The sequence below is a fragment of the Nomascus leucogenys genome, chromosome 10 (assembly GCF_006542625.1).
Source record: "Nomascus leucogenys isolate Asia chromosome 10, Asia_NLE_v1, whole genome shotgun sequence".
NCBI lineage: Eukaryota > Metazoa > Chordata > Mammalia > Primates > Hylobatidae > Nomascus > Nomascus leucogenys.
In genome coordinates, this window is record NC_044390.1 from 91488012 (window position 1) to 91507784 (window position 19773).

A 19773-nucleotide genomic window follows, 5' to 3' on the forward strand; every position below is an offset into this window, starting at 1 on the left:
TGGGTCTGCAGCACAATGCCGCATTTACAGAGCTGCGCTGCCAGTGCCTGAGTGTGTGTGTGAGTGTGTGTGTACCTGGGGACAGAGTGTTTGTGCACGGTGCCAAGGGGAGGGCCCCGCACATCTGGAAAGTGTCAGGTTTAATGCCCAAAGCCACGGGCCCAGGTCAGCTAAAAGTACATGTTTGCTCCCAGCCGCAGCTGTGCAAACTCTCGCTGCTCAGGCTGTGCTGGGCTCAGTCAAGTTCCCTCAAAGACAGTGGCCCCTTTGTCAGACTCCATTCCAATCCCCCGTTTCAAAGTCACTGGCCTGCCACGGGGCCCCCTGCCACAAACAGCTGCGGGGCAGCATCTGTCTGAGGCTGCATTCATTCTACCAGGAGAAGGCAAACACAGCAATTTAGGGTCTCAAATCTACGACTCATCCAACAGACTGCACCCCTCCCGTCCCTGTAAAACCTCTCTGTCTCAGTGGTCACACACCCGCCACCTTGGTCCTCATCAGGGCACAGCACAGCCGATGGCAGATGCAGCCCTTGCCCGCAGGGAGCTGGTTCTGCTCCATTTGCTAAATCGTGGTTGTCGCTCCGAAAATCGTCTCCCTGCAGATGTGGTTTGGTTTACGTTTGGAGGCTGAGAGGAGCACAAATCTGTGTGTGTGTGCATGCGTGTGTGCGAGTGTGTGGATGTGCATGTGTGCGTGTGCACGCGTGTGTGAGCGTGTGTGTGAGCGCGTGTGTGCATGCACTCATGTGCATGGGCGTACACAAACGTTCGTGCATAAGAGATGGGGGTAGATTAGGAGCAGTGGGAGAAAACCAATATCAGCCTGGGCTCGCCCCTAAGGCAGAGCTGTAGCTGAAGGCTGGTGAGCAGGCCGTGTGTGGGAATTGGGCCCAGGAGCAGGGCTGGGGCTGGGAAGTGAAGGAGGGGGCGCCCATGAATGGATCCTTAGGGGCTGGTGCAGCACCGTGCGGAAGCTGCCGAGGAGGCTCCTGAAAGCAGCCGCAGAAGTGTTCCCCCGCAGATGAAAAGGGAAGCATTGTCTATCAGCCGCTGCCCCCCATTGGTCACAGGGCGGGGAGGGGGGCTCTGTATATGTCAGCCCTGCCCCCACACTCCTGGGTTTCCCAGGCAGGGGGTCCAAGCAGGTTCTTGCAGGTACAACACACACCGCAGCATCCGCAAAGCCCCGGGTGAGGAAGCAAGAGGCGTGGGATGTGCACTAAAGTGACAGCCATCCCATGGCACCTGCATGGAGCTGCTCTCTGCAGAAACAGGGGGTAAAACATAGGTTCAGAGGAGCCCAAGTGGGCACGGGAAGGGGCCCAGGCAGCCAGCGTGGGTCCCGGGCAGCCAGCATGAGTCCAGCCAGCGTGGGTCCTGGGACAGCCAGCGTGGGTCTCCGGTGAGCACAGGAAGGGGCCCCGGGCAGGCAGCGTGAATCCTGTCAGCGTGGGTCCCTGGCCTGAGCCTGCCTGCTCTGCCTTCTCCTGGAATCTTGCTCTTCCCCCCTGCTGCCAGCCTGTGGGAGTGCCACCGAGGAGAGGCCAAGAGCTTCTCCCTCGCCAGCCAAAGGGTTCTGGGGCTTTCCAGTCTTGGACCTTCTCCCCAAGGAGGACTGACGAGGGCTGGGGAAGCTCATCAGGGCACAGCCCCTCAGTGGTTTCCCAGCAGTCCTGGAAGGAAGCGCGCATTGTTTGCACAGCTGGTTATTTTTCAGGTAGAGAAAACGTTGATGCGATTGGCAGTCGGTGTCCTGGGGGTCTGTCTGCTTTGGGGGCTGGGTGGGTAGCACCCTAACCAGCTCCGGTCTCCCTCCACTGCCCAAGTTACAATCGCCATCGATGCCCCTGTAGTGGATGCATGTATGATGATGACGGCGACGACGATCACTCACTTTGTGCCAACCACTGTTTGACATGCTTCCCACATATGAACTCACTCAGTTTTTATAACAACTCTATTTGGTAGGTGCTATTATGATCCCCATTTTACAGACAAGGAAACTGAGGCAAGGGAGGCTAAGTCACTTTTCCAAGTAATAAATAGTATGTTAGATGGCGATTTGTAGGTAGAGGCCAGTGGCTATTTTGAACGACAATACAACCTACCAGCTACATGTTATGACATACATGAACAGTGGACTCCACCTCCTACCTTTTCCCAATACTACGGTGTCTGGAGTTATCAAACTAACCACAGTTCAGTTGTCTCATCTGTTAGCATTCTGACAACTCTAGGGTACCGTTTGGATATTTATGGGAAGACTCTGACCTACTGGGCACTTGCAGGGGTGGGGTGCCCCCAAAAATATCCAAATTATATTCTAGAGTTGTCAGAATGCTGATAGATGAGTGAGCTGTTGTTGCTTTGATAACTCTAGACACTATAGTATTGGGAAAATACCCCAATTTTCTAAAGAGGTAGGAGGTGGATTCTGCTCTTCATGTATGTAGTAACATGTAGCTGGGAGGTTGTGTTATTGTTCCAAATAGCCACTGCCCTTCCCTGGGCTCCATCCCACACTTCTGTATGTCCTTGCTCCATTGACAGCAGGCTTCGCCATGTGACTTGTTTTGGACAATAGGTATGAACAAAAAAAACATGCTTCACTTCTGGGCAGAATCCCCAAGAGCTACCATGAGGTCCTCTGCTTCTCTTTTCTCCCTACCACAAGACTGACATGACTCCAAGAGGGACTGCTCCTTTAGCCTGGGTCTCTAGAATGAAGATTGATATGCAGAAAAACTTCAGCCAGCCTGCAATGGACTCGAGGGGTTAGCAATAAGCTTTTGTTGTCATAAGCCACCGAGAGCCAGGGGCTGTATGTTACTGTGGCAGAACTTAGCTGAAGCTGACTAACACTGTTACTAACAGAATCATTTTCAAATGTAGAAAATAAAACAGTGGTCTCTGAAAGCTGCTATGAGTTCACATAGAACAAGTCACACCTGACAAATGCCTTTTATGTATTTGATAGGGTTACACGAGTGATACAGAGAGGAATTTTGTAGTATAAGGATATCTGAAGTTCAGCTTGCATTAACAAAAACTTTGCCTCTGTGTCCCACAAATAAGATAGAGAAATGTGAGCTGGGTAAGAGCATGATTAAATGGTTTCATAACCGTTACAGTGAGGAACAAAGAAGGGCTGATTTCATGTGGCTGATGCCAACCTGCTGAAAGGTCTCTAGTGGTACGCCACAGGGCTCTGCCCTTGTTTCACTCAGTTCAATGTTCTCATTAATGATTTTTCACAAGGCCTTCAAAAGCTAAGCTGATCACATTAAAAAATGATACAAAGCTGGGGAGAACAGTCTGGTGAACCATGAAATATTTTTGGCAGAGCAGAACAAGAAGAATTGTAACAGAGATCAAACAATGTCTTAAAAAAACAGAAGGGGCCAGGTGCAGTGGCTTATCTCTATAATTCCGGCACTTTGGGAGGCCGAGGTGGGTGGATCACGAGGTCAGGAGATTGAGACCATTCTGGTCAACATGGTGAAACTCTGTCTCTACTAAAATGTAAAAATTAGCCAGGTATGCTGGCGTATGCCTGTAATCCCAGCTACTCAGGAGGCTGAGGCAGGGGAATCGCTTGAACTCGGGAGGCAGAGGTTGCAGTGAGCTGAGATCGAGCCACCGCACTCCAGCCTGGCGACAGAGCAAGACTCCGTCAAAAACAAACAAACAAACAAACAAGAAGGACTGGAAATGGAAGCCATAGATTCATAGCAGCATGTATGAAAATGACAAGCCATAGATTCATAGCAGCATGTATGAAAATGATAAGCTCAGTGTGTTATTATTATTAAATGCCAATATTCATTGAGCACTCCCAGTGTATCAGACAGTGTGCCAAGGACTGACTTGACACAATTCTCTCATTGTATTCTTCCCCAGGATCTTGAGTAGTTCATGCTGTGCTTTAAATAACAGGTACATTCATTGAATCACCTATAGGAAAAAAAAAAATCAAAGCGTGTAACTTTTTCCATAAAGAAACTCCCAGGAGGTAGAGCCCACTCTTTCTGGAATGCAATGGCATTTTCTATCATTTCTTCTTCAATGCTTTTTTTTAATTTTTTTTATTTTTTAATTTTTTATTATTTATTTTTTTTTAGACGGAATCTCGCTCTGTCGCCCAGGCTGGAGTGCAGTGGCGCGATCTCGGCTCACTGCAAGCTCCGCCTCCCGGGTTCACGCCATTCTCCTGCCTCAGCCTCCCAAGTAACTGGGACTACGGGCGCACGCCGCCACACCCGACTAATTTTTTTGTATTTTTAGTAGAGACAGGGTTTCACCATGTTAGCCAGGATGGTCTCGATCTCCTGACCTCGTGATCCACCCGCCTCAGCCTCCCAAAGTGCTGGGATTACAGGCATGAGCCACTGCGCCCGGCCCTTAAATGCTTTTAGATTAAGGATTCTGTTTAACTCAACAAGTACTTATTGAACTCCTACTGTGTGTCCAACATTCTTCCAGGTACTGGGAATGGGTTGGTGAATAACACAGGTAAAATCTCATCCACTGTGGAGTTGCCTGCCAAGGTAGAAGACACAATAAAGAAATGAGCCCTCTAATTTTTGGTGGTGATTCATTCTCTGAAGACCATCAACAGGGTGAGAAAATACAGAGTGACTGGGGAAGGGGGAGGGGTAATTACATGGGAAGATCAGGGAAGGCTTCCCTGAGGAGGTGACTTTGGGCAGAGCCCTAACAGGGGACAAGAATCCAGCTACTGGTTCCAAGAAAGACATTCCCTCATATTCGACTTCCCATTTGATTAGAAGCCTGCACAGGGAAAGAAACAGAAGAAAAACAAACCCAGCACCCTACTTCTTGAGCCCAGGTGAGGGAAATAATGACAAGACGCTCCCAGGTGTCCAGAATTCTCTCAAGCAGGGGCTCCCCCGGGGCCCGGACATCAGCAGATACCAGGAACCTCATTATGCACTGAGTCCAGCACAAGTACAGAAAATAAATCTGAAACCGGGGTATTTTCCTCAACTTGGATTATTTTTGCAGTGATCGCGTTTCCTTGTATGTTAAGAAACCCTGGGAAATTATTTGCTTAACGGGAGCACTCGGTATTTCTCAAAGTCTTTTTTTTTTTCAACCTTCTTTCCCTTTGCTCCTGCTTTCCTTCTCTTTGTTTAAGTTTTGAGCAAAAACTTCCTACCCGCTGTGATATTTTCCCCATGAATGTCACCAAACTAAGTAGGCTAGAAAAATAGTTGTAGGAAATATGAAGAATGGCCAGGAATCAGGGTAAACAGCAGCCTGGGAACCTTCCAGAAGAAAGTGCAGTCAGCGACTCTGACCTCGACTCCTGTCAGCAAATTACTCCAAAATCAAGTTGGCCATTTGAGTTCCATGGAGGGGTTCCGCTTGCAAGACACTGCTTCTTTAAGTCCCTTGGGCAGGAAGTGGTGGTTCCAGAGGTCCCTCTTGGCATGTCCTTGAGGGAACAAAGAAAGGGACACACTTCGGACCCCATCTGTGTGTGAAGTTGGTGATGGGGCATGACCATGATCCAAAATTCACCCAGCAATATTAAAGCTGGCCTGGGTCTGAACTCATGAAAGATAATGATTTGAATTTCAAAGGATTAAAAGAAGCCCATGGAAACGATTAAGCCCTTGAACATTTTACAAAAAAAAAAAAAAAAAGATTAATTCTGAACCAAAGAGCTGCAAAAAAAGTCAAATGTGAAGGGAAGAATGTCAATTGTGCCCTTAGAAAGTCTTGCTGGGAAAAAATACGGAAAGTAAAAGAAAAAAAATCATTCTTTGTCATTTTTCTGCTCTAAGAATTACAGCAGAGTTCCCAAGCCTTGTTCAAGATAAAATTAGCTTACTGCATTTTTATCATTGTAGATTTATTTTTCAAGATGAAGTTCCAATGAAACCTCTTTTTTCTCTCTCCTTTTAACAATATGTGAGCTTTGACTCCGTGTCAAGTGGCTTGGCTTCAGGTGCCCTTTTTCTGGTACCTATAACCCTTGGAAAAAATAAAGCCCTCCTGTCCTTCCTTTAATGGATTTGTCTACCAGACTGATGTCACTGAGAGAATTCTTTCATGTCCGTGTCCTGTTTCCAGCTGTTGGCATCTAGACTCCACTGAGCTGAGGTCCCCTTCTTCTAGAATCTTCTGCATGAAGAAAGAGCCCCTTCTTCTCACCTTCTTCATCTCTTCTACATTGGTCAGGATAAGTAACACCAGCTACTGTAACAAACAACCCCTGCATCTCAGTGGCTTATGGCTCACCTGTCAGCCCGAGGGCTCTGCTCCACACAGTCATTCACAGACCCAGGCTCCCTCCATCTTGTGGCTCCACCCTCCTTGATACCCTCGGAGTCCTCTTTATTCAGCCAGTGGATGGAGAAGGAATTCGAGGGAAGTTTCTTTGGGTCTGGTAGTAGTGCATGTCCATTCCACTCACATTCTAGTGTTCAGAATTCAATCACATGGCCACACCTAACCACACAGAAGCCTGGGGAATTTAGTACAGTGTGGTTTCCTGGAGGAAGAGAAGAATTTGAAAACCAGTGAACATTAGTGATCTTGCCACATTTGCTACTTTTTCTTTCTCTCTTTGGTATCACCTCCCTGTTCTAGTTCATCTCTACATTGATACACCTGGCTAAGGCAGTTTAGGCTGCTGGAACAAATGACAATAGACTGAGTGGCTTAAACAACAAACATGTATTTCTCATATTTCTGGGGGTGGGGATGCCCAAGATCAAGGTGCTGGCAGAGCTGAGCTAGTGCTTGGTGAGGACTTGCTTCTTGGCTTGTAGGCAGCCTCCTTCTCACTGTATCCACATATGATGCAAAGTAGAAAGTGACAGGAAGCTCTCATGTCTCATAAGGGCACTAATCCCATTCATGGGGGCTCCACCGTCATGACCTAATCACCTTCCAAAGGCCCTACCTCCTAAGACCATCATATTACTCACTGAGATTTCAACATATACATTTGCGGAAGGGGGACAACACAGACATTTCATAAAAATAAAAAAATAAAAAACACACAGGCACTCATGTTTTTCCCTACATAGCAATAATCCTTTTTCTTACTAAACCTCCTAGATTCTGTTGACCAAATTGGTCTTCCTTGGTTCAAAACAGCCTGAGTGTCAGAAATGTCAAGTTACATGAGCATCCATGTCCATCCATCCATCCATCCATCCATCCATCCATCCATCCATCCGTCCATCCATCCATCAGTCCATCCATCCATCCATCCGTCTATCCATGCATTCGTCCATCTGTCAGTCCATCCATCCATCCATCCATCTGTCCGTCTGTCCGTCCATCCATCCATCCGTCCATCCATCTGTCCACTTATCCAGACAATAGTTAATGATCCCCCATATGCAAAAGCATGGTGTGAAGTGCTGTCCAGAAAGAAAAAAAGCATAAAGCATGCTTTCTGCCTTTGAGGAGCTGATAATCCAATTGGGGACATAAGAACTAAGCACACACAAAGCTAGCAAAGACGCCAGGCCCAGGCATGTGGAGACAAGCGGGAACCACTGAGGAGCAGAGGCCTTGCGGGTTGCTCCCCATGCGCCCACATCCCCCTGTCTCCAGACACACAAGAGTGTGTCTGGGAGTTCTTCCCTGGTGCCCTCCATGAACTCTCTTCCTCAATTCCCTCCGGTTCTCCACGGTTGGTCTCCTCTCCCTCCCATACCTATTTCTCTTGCCTTTCTTTCTCTGCTTCTTTTTCCCCACCCATCTCCCCAAGCCTCTCTTCACCTTCTTCCCGGGACACAGATGCCTGCAGAGTGTGCCAGCCTCAGAGCCTTTGCAGTAACAGAGGAAGCCTCAGGGCCTTTGCACCTCTGTTTCTCTGCCAGGATGCCCTTTCTCAGGCTCTTTGCAGAGTGGGCCCCTTTTCCCCACCAGGCTCTCGGTTCAAAAGCCACTTCTGAAGGATATTTGTGGCCTGGCCCATGGTCTTTCTCTGCCCCATCACCCATTTTATTTTTATAGTATTTATAACTCTCTGAAATTACCTCGTTTAATTATTTTCTTCCCCCAACCCCTACCCCAGACTGGATGTCCCCCACAAATGAGGACCAAGTATGACTAGTCCCTGGCTCTATCCCCCATTGACCAAGACACAGTAGGTGCTTACTCATCACTGCTGATTGAAGGGATGACAGACAGCCCCCCTCCCCTCCCCTCCCCTCCCCTCCCTCCCCTCCCCTCCCCTCCCCTACTTTAGCATCTCAGTACTGCACCAGGAGCATCACTGAGCCCTGGCCGCTCCAAGACCCTGCCCTCCCGCTGGGCCTGGTCCCCAGACTCTGCCCTTTCTGGAGCTCCGGGCAGTGTGCCAGGAGCCTGGAGCCTTGCATTAATTCCTGCTCAACGCCCTTTGTCTTCGCTTTCAGCTGAAAAACCACACAACCAGAATATTCGCCTGGACTTGCGTCTTCCTTGAGGAATGAATGGAAATGGCGTGCGTTTGCCGCGCTCTCTGGTGTACTCACCCTGCAGCATTTCGGGGGCCAGTGGGCCCCTGGAAACTGTGCTTCCTCCTTGCCATCTCTGCGTTTTCATCAGCTGGGAAGGACTCACTCTCTCTCCTGAATGCCTTTCAGCCACTTGGCTCTTACCTGGCTGAAATTCATGCTATATATACTTTTTTAAATTTTTAAACATTTTTTTGCATGACTCAAGTAAGCAACAGAACATCCTATATTACTTTTAATGTGCACAGATGTCCGTCTGGTAATTTACTCAGCTGTAGTTCAAAACGACTGTTCTATTAATGAGTTTTGTTTTGTTTTTGCCATCATGGCTCTTGAAAAACCACAGCACTTTTTGGAACCCTCCTTTTTTTTTTTTTTTTCAATATAACAACTTGTTTATCCCCAAACCTGCTAAATCAACAAATGATGTTTTGGCATTATGGATTCAGGCAGACACAGTCACCAATTTATGTGACATCACAGTTTCTAGTCAGACAAAATAACTGGAAAGCAATCTGGATGGCGTGCCACATTTAGAAGATCTCAAAACATTTGCTTTGCACAGATTCGCCGAGTGAGAGGCATGCAGAGGGGGCAGTGCTCACGCTTTTCGTCTGCTGTGCACAGGCGCCGTTTCCACGAGTGTCACGCACTATTGTGTTAGCCAGAAAGGTATATGTGTTTCACTTTAAGCATTCTACAACTTGGGAGGAAGAGAATCATGAACTCTTAAAAAGCTGAAAAATGATAAAGAAAGTGGTGTAGAAAGGTGGGTGTATTGAAGGGGATTTCTTGAAGGTAACTCTAGACTCACCCTATACCACCTGCTACCCACTATTGCAGGGGTCGGCCAACTTTTTCTATACAAGGCAAGATTGTAAATAGTTTAGTCTCTGCAGACTATGCGTTCTCTGTTGCAAGAGGAAAACATAATAGTCATAGTATCTGGGGCTATTGTCTAGCAGGCTGGAGTGCAGTGGTGCGATCTCGGCTCACTGCAAGCTCCGCCTTCCGGGTTCACGCCATTCTCCTGCCTCAGCCTCTCCGAGTAGCTGGGACTACAGGCGCCCGCCACCACGCCCGGCTAGTTTTTTTTGTATTTTTAGTAGAGACGGGGTTTCACCGTGGTCTTGATCTCCTGACCTCGTGATCCGCCCACCTTGGCCTCCCAAAGTGCTGGGATTACAAGCGTGAGCCACCGCCCCCTGCGCAGAAAACTCTTTACCAATGAATCAGCTGGGGTTTGTGGAGTTTAAGGCTTGTCAGGGAGCAGGATATCCCCAAGATGTCAAAATGTCTCCCCAGAGCTTCCTGATAAATCACAAAGGGAAAAGCTAACTTTAGCACGAAGAAATGAGGTGGATACCACCTCCACCCAGTGATCACCCCTAGCATGACCAACAGTGGGACATGCTGACGGGATGTGCCTCCTGAGGTTGATGGCACAACATGGACCCTGAAAAATTCCTGCAAAAGTGTTTATCCTACATCGAATCCTGAGACAGCAGTCAGACAAATCCAGATCATGGGACGCTCTACAACTGGCCCAAACTCGTTAAAACTACCCATGTCAGGAAAGGCAAAATAGGCATGGGGTCTCTTAGGGTCAAAGAACTAAAGAGATGTGACCACACAGAACTGGGATTTCACCCTGCTGGCCAGGGAAGACATGGCTCTGCCACAGTCTCACAGACTCAAGCAAAAGATACAAGACTCCTGGGTCAGAGACAAAGGATGTTATTACTCACAATAGTCACAGCAGCCAGGGGGTCAGCATGTTCTTGAGCCAGTTCCCCAGCTCTGGTTTCCACAGGGCCACTAGAAGGGGCCCAGGTGACCCTTGCACATGCAGCTGTTTGCACGACAGTGGAGGACCCCAGAGTGTAGGGAACCCGAATCTTTCACAGTGGGTAATAAGCCTGCCTGACCTTTCCCCAGAGGGAACCATTATTTTTATTACAGTGGACAGGAAGCATGCCTATCCTTTGAGTTGAAGAGAGACACTATCTCTTCAACTGTTCTCCCTACAAACATTATTGAAATGATAGCCCAGAACAAAGGGCGGCCAAGGCCTCTGTTTTTAAGATGGGAATAAACACGGGAGACTCATGAATTGTCTCCTAATAGTGACAATGAAATGCAATGTGCGTGATAGCTTCTGGCCTTTTGGCTAAGATCAAACGAAATGCAACGTGTGTTTGAGCCCTGGGTTGAGAAAGAAAACAGCTTTAAAGGACATTGTTGGGAAAATTGGGGACCTTTTGATATGGAATATAGGTTATATAATTGTATCAATGTTAAATTCCCTCAGTATGATCGCAGTATTGTGGCTCCATATCATCTTTCTTCTTAGGAGGTACTGCTGAAGAGTTTTGGGGCAAAGGGGCATGATGTTTATGACCAATTTTTACATGGTTTAGCAAAACACAAAACAAAATAAACAGTACACACACACACATATGAGAGAGAGAGAGAGAGAGAGAGAGATCCGATATGTCAACACCTAACAAACCCAAATGGTACTTGGGTTTTCGTTATATTATTCTTGCAAAAATTCAGGGGGACCCAGCTTCCCCCAAGAACACACAGCTGGCTCTTGGCCAAGCCTGGCCGAGGGCGACCTTCTTCTGACTTTACCGACTGTGTTTTCACTACACTCAGTCTCTGATTTTATCCCTGCCCTGGCTTAATTAAGTGCTCTGAAGACATAAATAGGTTTTTTGTTTACTCAAGCTTGGGAGAAGCTGGCAGAAAAGGCCTTTTCAGCTAAAAGCTCCTTACAGCCGGAAGGTGTGAAGCGGCGAGTTTCCAGCCAGGAAGAAGCCTCTCAGCCGTGGGCGTCTTTGCCCGGAGCTGTGAGGTGAGTCCAGCAGCCCCATTGTGGAATGGGAACGGGAGGGGCTGCGGGAAAGCCAAGCCAGGACGCTGGCCGCAGACCCTTAGAACAGCTTTCATTACTCACTGAAAGCACTGGGAATCCGGAGGCTCTCCTGGACACGCACATACAAATGGCAGCAGAACGTATGCCCAGGTCAAAGGCACTTTGAATTCATTTTGTCCCCACTTCCTTGTCTTAGTAGGGCAAGTGGTCAAGAGCTGGTTTTATGAGTGGACACCCAGGGCATGGGCCCTGACCCCCGGACAGCTGCCCAGCAAAGGCGGGCTGCAGGCTCCGAGAGGACACGGGCTAAAAATGAAGAGGTGAGTCACTGCTGGAGCTCTGTCCAGGCGTGGACGTCGGTGGTACAGCTGGGGACTGAGCAAGGGCACTGCAGAAAAGTCCCTCTGGTGAGACGGGCCACCAGGGAACATGCGACTCCCCGGGGCAGGGAGGCATCCCCCGGTCAGACACTAGGGCCTGGCCTGCTGAGGATGCAGAGTCCCAGGTCTCACGGTCGTACAGTCACCGGGACCTTCACTCTGAAACATTTGACCACATGCCCGGCTGGACAGCTCAGACAGGGCCTGTAAGGAGCGTGTGATCAAGAAGCCGCTTTTCTTGCCTCTGTTCTCGCCGCCCCTTTGAACGCCTCCACTTCAGCTTCTTCTGTGGCTACTTTCAAACCCTCCGTGATGTTCGGTGTTATTTCTGCATTCCCTAAAAATAGGCAAGAGCCCGGGGCTCTCCCTAGGAAAGACAAAGATTTCGCTGACACCGCAGTTCTCTCGTCTTTTCTTCTTCTAAAAAGTGTATATGCATATGTGTGTGTGTGTATATTTGTGTGTCCATGTATATGCGTTTGCATGTGTGCATATTTGTATATGTGTCTATTTGTGTGTTTATGTGTATATGGGTGCATATGTTTACATGTGTATATGTACGTGTGTATGTGCATACATATGTGTGTGCGCATATGTATATTTATGTATTTGTGTGTATACGTGTGCTTGTGTGTACACATGTGTATTGTGTATGCATCTGTGTGTATGTATATTTGTGTGTTTATGTGTATATATGTGTTTATGTGTGCACATGTATATGTGTGTGCTTGTGTTTGTGTGTGTGTGTATATGTGCATATGTGTTTATGTGCATGCATAAGTGTGTGTGTGTATCTAAACGTATTGATTATCTTGGTGATTTCACACAGAGAGGCATGAGGTGTGGTGATGAGAGCAGGGCCCAGCTGAGCCTGCGGAAATTTTCCTGGCGCCATGCCGAGGGCTCAGCTTGTGCCTGGCGTGCCTGGAAGCACACCCTCAATATGCTTATATTTAATCTTCATTCACTACCTTTATTATCATCCCTGCTTTATGGATGGGGACACTGAGGCACAGAAAGGGCAGGCCAATTGCCCAGATCACACAGCCGGGACATGGTAGGGCCAGGGTTCAAACCCAGGCAGCCGAGCGTGCACATGGCAGGAAGACCCCTTCCTTGTCTGTGAGTCTCCTTGGAGGGCGAGCGGCCTCCAGTGCGCTCAGATGGCCTTGTTTCAGGGCTGTCTGTGCAGGTCACAGAAAGGCCTTGCTGTTGTCAGGCATGACGACCTCAGCCCTCCTGCCTCCATGTCACGATCCATTGGGACCCACTGACACCCTTCCCCCACATCCACCCTAGCAGCCTCCAGTGTGGCTTTCTACTTAGGGTAGGCTGTGTGACCTCAGGCCGTCACTTAACCTCTCTGAGTCTCCATGGCTCCATCTGCTTTATTTATTTATGATTTATCTTTTATTTTATTAATTTTTTTTTTTTTGAGTTGGATTCTCACTCTATTGCCCAGGCTGGAGTGCAGTGGAACGATCTTGGCTCACTGCAGCCTCCGCCTCCCAGGTTCAAGGGATTTTCCTGCCTCAGCCTCCGGTGTAGCTGGGATTACAGGTGTGCACCACCGCACCTGGCTAATTTTTGTACTTTTAGTAGAGATGGGTTTTCACCATGTTGGTCAGGCTAGTCTCAAACTCCTGACCTCAGTTGATCCACGTACCTTGGCCTCCCAAAGTGCTGGGATTACAGATGTGGGCCACCGCTCCTGGCCTGCTTTATTTTAAAATGGAAATAATATGGAGCCAGGGTTCAAGTGCACAAAGGTGCGTGTGCAGAGCTCTGTAAGCTGCCCAGGAATGCGCAGCCCTACTTCTAGGAGCCTTCCTTCAATGCAGCTTGGAACAAGTGGCAAATGGCTGTCCGTGAAAAAGCCTTTTTTTTTCTTGACGCCCTTCCCTCTGGCCTTCCTCGCAGAGTTGAGCTTCCGCCACACAAAGCATTCTGGGATAATCCCCCTGATATGGGGAGTGCTTGGGGAGCCCTGGGCTGGGGCTTGGGGTTACTCCAGGTCACTTTTCTTTCTTCCCCAACATGTGCTCTTAAAAGCCAGTGACTTCAGAAGCTTGTGGAGGAAGGTCTTTCTTCCCAGGGGTGTGGGGGTAAAGGGGTCTTCCCTTCTCCCCTTCTCTCCAACACGGGACACACTTTTTATGACCCCTTGTCAGGGATACCCCAATACCTCTTTTCTATTAAATATCTACTTTCTCTGCCCAATTTTTCTCTGCCTCCAAACTCTCCTCTTTTTCATCCAACTTTGTTTATGTGCATATATGTGTATATGTGAGGAACTTTGGAAGCGATACGGATCAGATCATTCTTTACCTGCTTCAGAACCTCTGCAGATTCTCCCATCCCTGGCAGATAAAGCCCTAATCCCTTAGCACAGCATAAGGGCCTCCGTAGACCTGGTACCTCCTTCCCTCTGCCCCTTCCCATAGCGCTGGGCCTGGAGCAGACACCCCGATCTTGAAAGACCCCCTTTTCTGCTCCTCAGGCCTCACATTTCAAGTCCCTTTTCCTTCTGAGACTGGCCACAAGAGCCTCCCGCCCTGCCCACTGGCTAGCCCCTGGCTCAAATGAATTTATGGAAATTTCGGCCTTTCCTCCCGTCTTTGACATTTGCAGACCATCTGGTGCTGTGAGAAATAGAAGCTTCCACAGTACTGGCTTTCAATCGAGGGGCGGTCCCCAGCCCGCAGCAGCGGATCCGAATAGGTCAGAGGTCACGGTCACTGGGGCCATCAGTGTGGGCCGCTCTCCGGGGGTTTGACATTTGTAGTGCACTCATGTTCTGCCTTCTGTCTGGCGTGCACACATCTCCAACCGTTACCCACACAGGGCAGCCTGTTTTAGGGGAAACTTCCAGAACCCAGGTGGGCATAGTCATGAAGGCTCTTGATAAGCGGGCTTCTAGATCAAGATGAATGGCACATGGCGGCCAGGATTAGTGGTGTGGGGCAAGGCAATTTCAGGACATCCCTCAAACACAGAAATCACCACAAGTGGTATTTCGCTGCAATGTTTTAAAAGTCAAAATGGATGCAAACAGTTCAAGATGAACAAAACATCAACATTTTATTTTATTTTGAGACAGAGTCTTGCTCTGTTGCCCAGGCTGGAGTGCAATGGCATGACCTCAGCTCACTGCAACCTCCACCTCCTGAGTTCAAGCAATTCTCCTGCCTCAGCCTCCTGAGTAGCTGGGATTACAGGCGCTCGCCACCATGCCCGGCTAATGTTTTGTTATTTTTTAGTAGAGACAGAGTTTCACCATGTTGGCCAGGCTGGTCTTAAACTCCCGACCTCAGGTGATCCACCTGCCTCAGCCTCCCAAAGTGCTGGGATTACAGGCATTAGCCACTACGCCAGGCCTCAAAATATCAACATTTTAAATAAAGACAGAGGAACCCTGCAATTCTGAAACTCTACCTTGCCCGCATCCTGCCCTGCCCTTGGTAGCTATTGTGGCCAAAGGGTCATTAGTCCCTGAGATAAGAAGAAATTAGTTCTTGCCAAAGACTTTCTCCAGGGAAGCAGAAGACTGCTGGGTCTGGGTGGGTGGGCATTTGGGAAATGTGAATTTCCATGTGTCTGTGTTCCAGAAAGAACGCCCCCTCCCCCCGCCACTTTCATCCTAGTCAGTGACAGCCGTTCAGCCACTCATTCTGGTCAAGTGGCCCAAGGGCTGAAGAAGGCCTGTCTTGCCTAAGAATTGAAGCAAATGGAATCCGTTGTCCTATTGTTTTTTTCCAGAATGTTTCAGGTATTCAAACCTCTGGTTAGTTCTGTTTGGGCAGCAGACTTCCAGCGTTCTTTCCTGGGCAACGTGGAAATGGGCTGTAAATTCACCTGGTGACAGGTGCATGCCTGTCACCCTGTGGGCTCTCAGGAAGTGGCCCCACCCTCTGTCAGTGTCCCGCCTGCACCTTACTCCTGCTGCTGCAGGGCCTGCGCCCTGCTGTTCCCTCCGCATGGTGCGCTAATTCTCACTGCTTGGCTATTCAGATCTTATCTTTAAAAACTGCCTCCTCCAAGAAGCCTTCCCTGAACACTCCAAGCCTTAAGTTGTCCCTTTGACTATTCTTGGTTGCAGCACCTCATTAAGTTCCTTCCCTTAGACTCACAGCCTTAGCTTCCTGGTGCATTGACAGCCTCCCTCATCAGACTGGGCCCTCCACAGGGCAGGGGCCTGCTGTCTTACGCGTGCCCGTTCTGAGGTCCGGCCAAGGCTGGGTGCAGAATGGGAGCCTGAGAACATCTTCAAAGTGCTGCCCTCAGTTTGGAGATGTCCAAAGAGCGGATTCTGACACCCAGCTTCCCGCCCCTGATCTTGGGCTTTCTGCTATAAGCAGAATGGAAGTGAATGTGTCTGTGCACACTTTCACCCCTCCTGGAGTCTCCCTCTGCTCTCTTCGCCGTATTAGCCTCTCCCACATTCCTGCTTTTCAAAGCAGTCCATGGACACCCCCAGCTGCCCCGCTTGCAGAATGGAAGGATGGACCCTCAGGAGTGGGGTGGGGGGCGTCTGTGTGGCTGGGCGCTGGAAATGCGGAGATCCCTTGCCAGGCATGTGGTAAGAAAACAGTAAGGAAGGGAAACACGTGTTCTTCTCTCTTGGGAGGAAGGAAAAGAAGGGAAAGACGGGCAGAACCCTTATTCATGAGCAAGAACCTGCCTGGAAAAAATGCAGGAACAGCCAGATGCCTGGGGATTCCCGGAAGTGCTGCTCTTGCCGCCGCCGCCCCCCACCCATAGGTTCCACCCAATGCTTTCCACCCTCAAGGCCCAAAGAGCTGGCCCTGGGTGTGCGGGTAACCGAGACGCCAGTACTAGGGTGGTGGCCCTCCTCCCCATCGATTGTAAGTTACAGAGAAAAAGAAAACTTCTCTAAAATAAAGTTTCTCAAGCTGCTTTTATTGGGACTTCAAATGAGATGGAGAAAACCTCCACGAGCACCCCGAAATAGGATGATGATGATTACTCGTATTACTTGGGATGACCTGGGGACCCCACAAGGCAACCTCGGTGCGCGAGTGTGGTGCTTGTTCCGGGAGTGGGGGACACACGCGCCTCGTGGGACTCGAGCTGCTGGCTGGGCGCGCAGTGCCCAGGAGCAGGAGGGCCTCTGCGGAGGCGCCGGCCCGGGGCTGTTGCCCACCGCGCAGGCCGGGGCGGGGAGAGGAAGGGGGAGGAGGAGGCGCCTAGAAAAGGAGGCGCGGGCCGGGGAGGTGCGGAGAGGGCCGGGCGGCGACGTGCGCCTCGGGGCTGGGCCGGCCTGCGGGATCGCAGCGCAGCGCGGAGGCGAGGCCGGGCCCGGCGGGCGGGCGCCGCGGAGGGCGGAGGGCCGAGGGCCGAGGGCCGAGGGCGGAGGGCGGCGGTGCTGGCAGGAGTGCGGCCCGCGGCGGCGAGCAGACTGCAGGCCCGCGGGGATCGGGGGCGCGGGGGGCGCCGGGCCTGATCGCCGCCTCTCGCGGTGCCCGCAGGTCCCCAGGCGCGCAGCTCTCGCCCCGCCGCCGCCTGCCCCCGGCCCGGGAGCGCGGTGGAGAAGTCCCCCGAGGAGCGGGGGGCCCGCGCCCCGCGCCCCCCAGACATGGTGGGCCACCTGCATCTGCAGGGCATGGACGACGGCCTGAAGGAGCAGGGCCGGGAGGGCTTGCTGGACAGCCCCGACTCCGGGCTGCCCCCCAGCCCCAGCCCCAGCCCGCCCTTCTACTCCCTGGCGCCCGGCATCCTCGACGCGCGCGCGGGGGGCGCCGGCGCCTCCTCGGAGCCCCCGGGACCCAGCGAGGCCAGAGCGGTAAGGAGACGCTCTCTCTCCCAAACGGGGGACTGCGTGGGCGGGTGGGCGAGGGCTGCCCCCCGAGACGCGCGCTACTGCAGAAGCAGGACGGGCCTCCTCCTCTACCTGCCCGGCAGCCACGAAGGTGGCCAGTGACAGCCACGCTTCTCAGGTGGGGACCAGGATGTGTAGGGGAAGGTGGCCCAGGCTGACCCCGGAACCTGGAGACGGCTCCCTGGCGGTGGGTCTCCCTCCAGAGTGATTCTTCCTATTGTCAGTAATAATGGGGGGCTCGTGAGGCGGGGTAAAGGACAGTCCGAAATTCCCAAAGAAGTTGGCTGCTGGCTAGGTGGGCTTGCGCCCAGAGGCCCGGCATGTTGCAGACATCTGGACCTGGCCCCTCTGCTGCTCCGGGTGCCCTGTTTACTGTCCAGGCGCTGCCAACGTGAAAGCCTTTTCTTTCTTTCTTTCTTTAATAACCAAACCCAGACAGAATCCCTTCCTTCCCGGGATGTTAAGGCATGTTGACGTGGAGCTTAGGCGGGAGGCGGAGGCTGGAACCCCGGGTCAGGAAACTCAGGAGTTTGTCTCCTGCCAGACTAAGCCTAGCCTGGGGGTGGACTCCGGTGGGGACCCAGCTTGGCGCCTGACCTGAGACTGGGCGCCCCCCTGGCAGGCAGGGAAGCATATGGGCCGAGCGGGCGCCTTTGCAGCTTGAGGAAATGACAAGTTGAAATGAGTGATTGCCCATCCCTGCCCGCTCTCTGGCTGCGCCCTGCCCACCTTAACAGCTTTTCTGCTGGGGCGTGTGTGCTGGCTCCACTCCCCTTTCCTGGGGCCCCGGGGATTCTTGCCTGGCACTCACAGGGCAAAAAAAGGCCTCCCCGCCGCTGAAAGTCCTCCTCCCCACAGCAGAAAGGAGCGGCTCCCCCCGCCTCAAGCCTCAGGATATGACCTTCATTCGGGCCTTGCTTGTTTCTTAGCCCCGTGGGTCCCAAACTTGGTCGCGCACTGGAATCACTTGGAGAATCTTTAAAACCCACCCACACTCACCGCCCAGATAGTCTCACTGAATTGATAGGGGGTGCAGCTCGGCATCAGGAGGGTTTCAGTCTCCCTGGGTGATTGTACTGTTCAGCCAAGTCTGGGAGTCGCTATCTTAGACCAAATCATGCAGCAAATTTGAACTTTGGTCTCTTTATGGGAGGCTGGCGGGTGGAAGGGGCAGTGAGGACTTCCAGGAGTTGATAGAGGTGACCAGGGCTGTTTGCAGTGAACCTGATCTTGCTGTCTAAAGGGGGCCAGCTTTCCTGCTAGAGTGTCTGGGACTTGGCACTGTCGCGCATTTGGGCTGCACACTTTGGGACTGAATCCCCGTGGTGCCTTGCACAGTGGGGCTTGGAGAAGAACGACGGGGAAACCGCCTTCTCCTTGGTTCCTTCCATGACCCAGAAGCCTCCTTACAGAGGGTTTTCTGGAAGCGTTCTCTGCCATCCGGGCCAGCCCATGGCTGCCGCAAGAATAGCATGGCTGGCTTACTTGTCTTGGCTGTTCTACTTGACTTTATTTTTTCCCCTTCCTGCTCACTAGATGCCAGGTATGGAACTGTGTTGCCCTGATCTTCTAATTTGGCTTAAAAGCAAAGCCCGGGGCTGTTTCCTCATGGGTAATGAGACTTGGCATTTAGATAGCTTATACTGTGTGCCAGGATAACTGTCCTAAGCTCTTTATTTACACCAGTTCATTTAATTTTCACTATATTCCCATGAAGCCTACACTCCAATTAGCCCCATTTTCCAGAGGCGAAAGCCAAGGCACAGAGGAGGTTAGCAACCTGCCCAAAGTTGCCCAGCCAGGAAGCGGCTGTGCTGGGCTAGAACCCAGGGAGTCTGACTGCAGAGTCTGCCCTTCAACCTCATATCATCCCCCTTTTCACCGTGCAGCTAATTAACTACCTGTGATTTTTTTTTAATTGGAAAACAAAATGCCTGTGTACCTACCAGGTTTGAAGGGCTGCTTTTAATAAAAGGGAGAAAGGATTGCCTGGCGCCCCCTCTTTTCAGCTTTGGGGCTTGCCGCTGTGGCCATGCCCACCCACCCATCGCCCACCCCGCAGGGCGCCCCACCTCCCCGTTAACTCCTGCTAAACTTTACTGAGCGGTGTTTAACCGCACCCTGCTCGCTGAAGACTCCGGGAGAGTGCTTTTTAGGTGCAAATATCGGCACCCCATACTGT

General features: G+C 51.0%; 1 protein-coding gene across 3 annotated transcripts in view; it reads left to right on the forward strand.

Annotated features, from left to right (window-relative positions):
- Positions 1-19773, forward strand: part of LOC100602470 (refilin-A) — a 346040-nt gene that overhangs the window by 310707 nt on the left and 15560 nt on the right. Inside the window, exon 1 of one of the 3 annotated variants that reach the window (XM_003276249.4) lies at positions 16895-17555. The exons of the other annotated variants lie outside the window; for them this stretch is intronic. Within the exon in view, the coding sequence (XP_003276297.2) occupies positions 17349-17555 (207 nt within the window). The 5' untranslated portion in view covers positions 16895-17348. Of the gene's footprint in view, positions 1-16894; positions 17556-19773 lie in introns of those variants that run through there. 3 annotated transcript variants of the gene reach the window in all.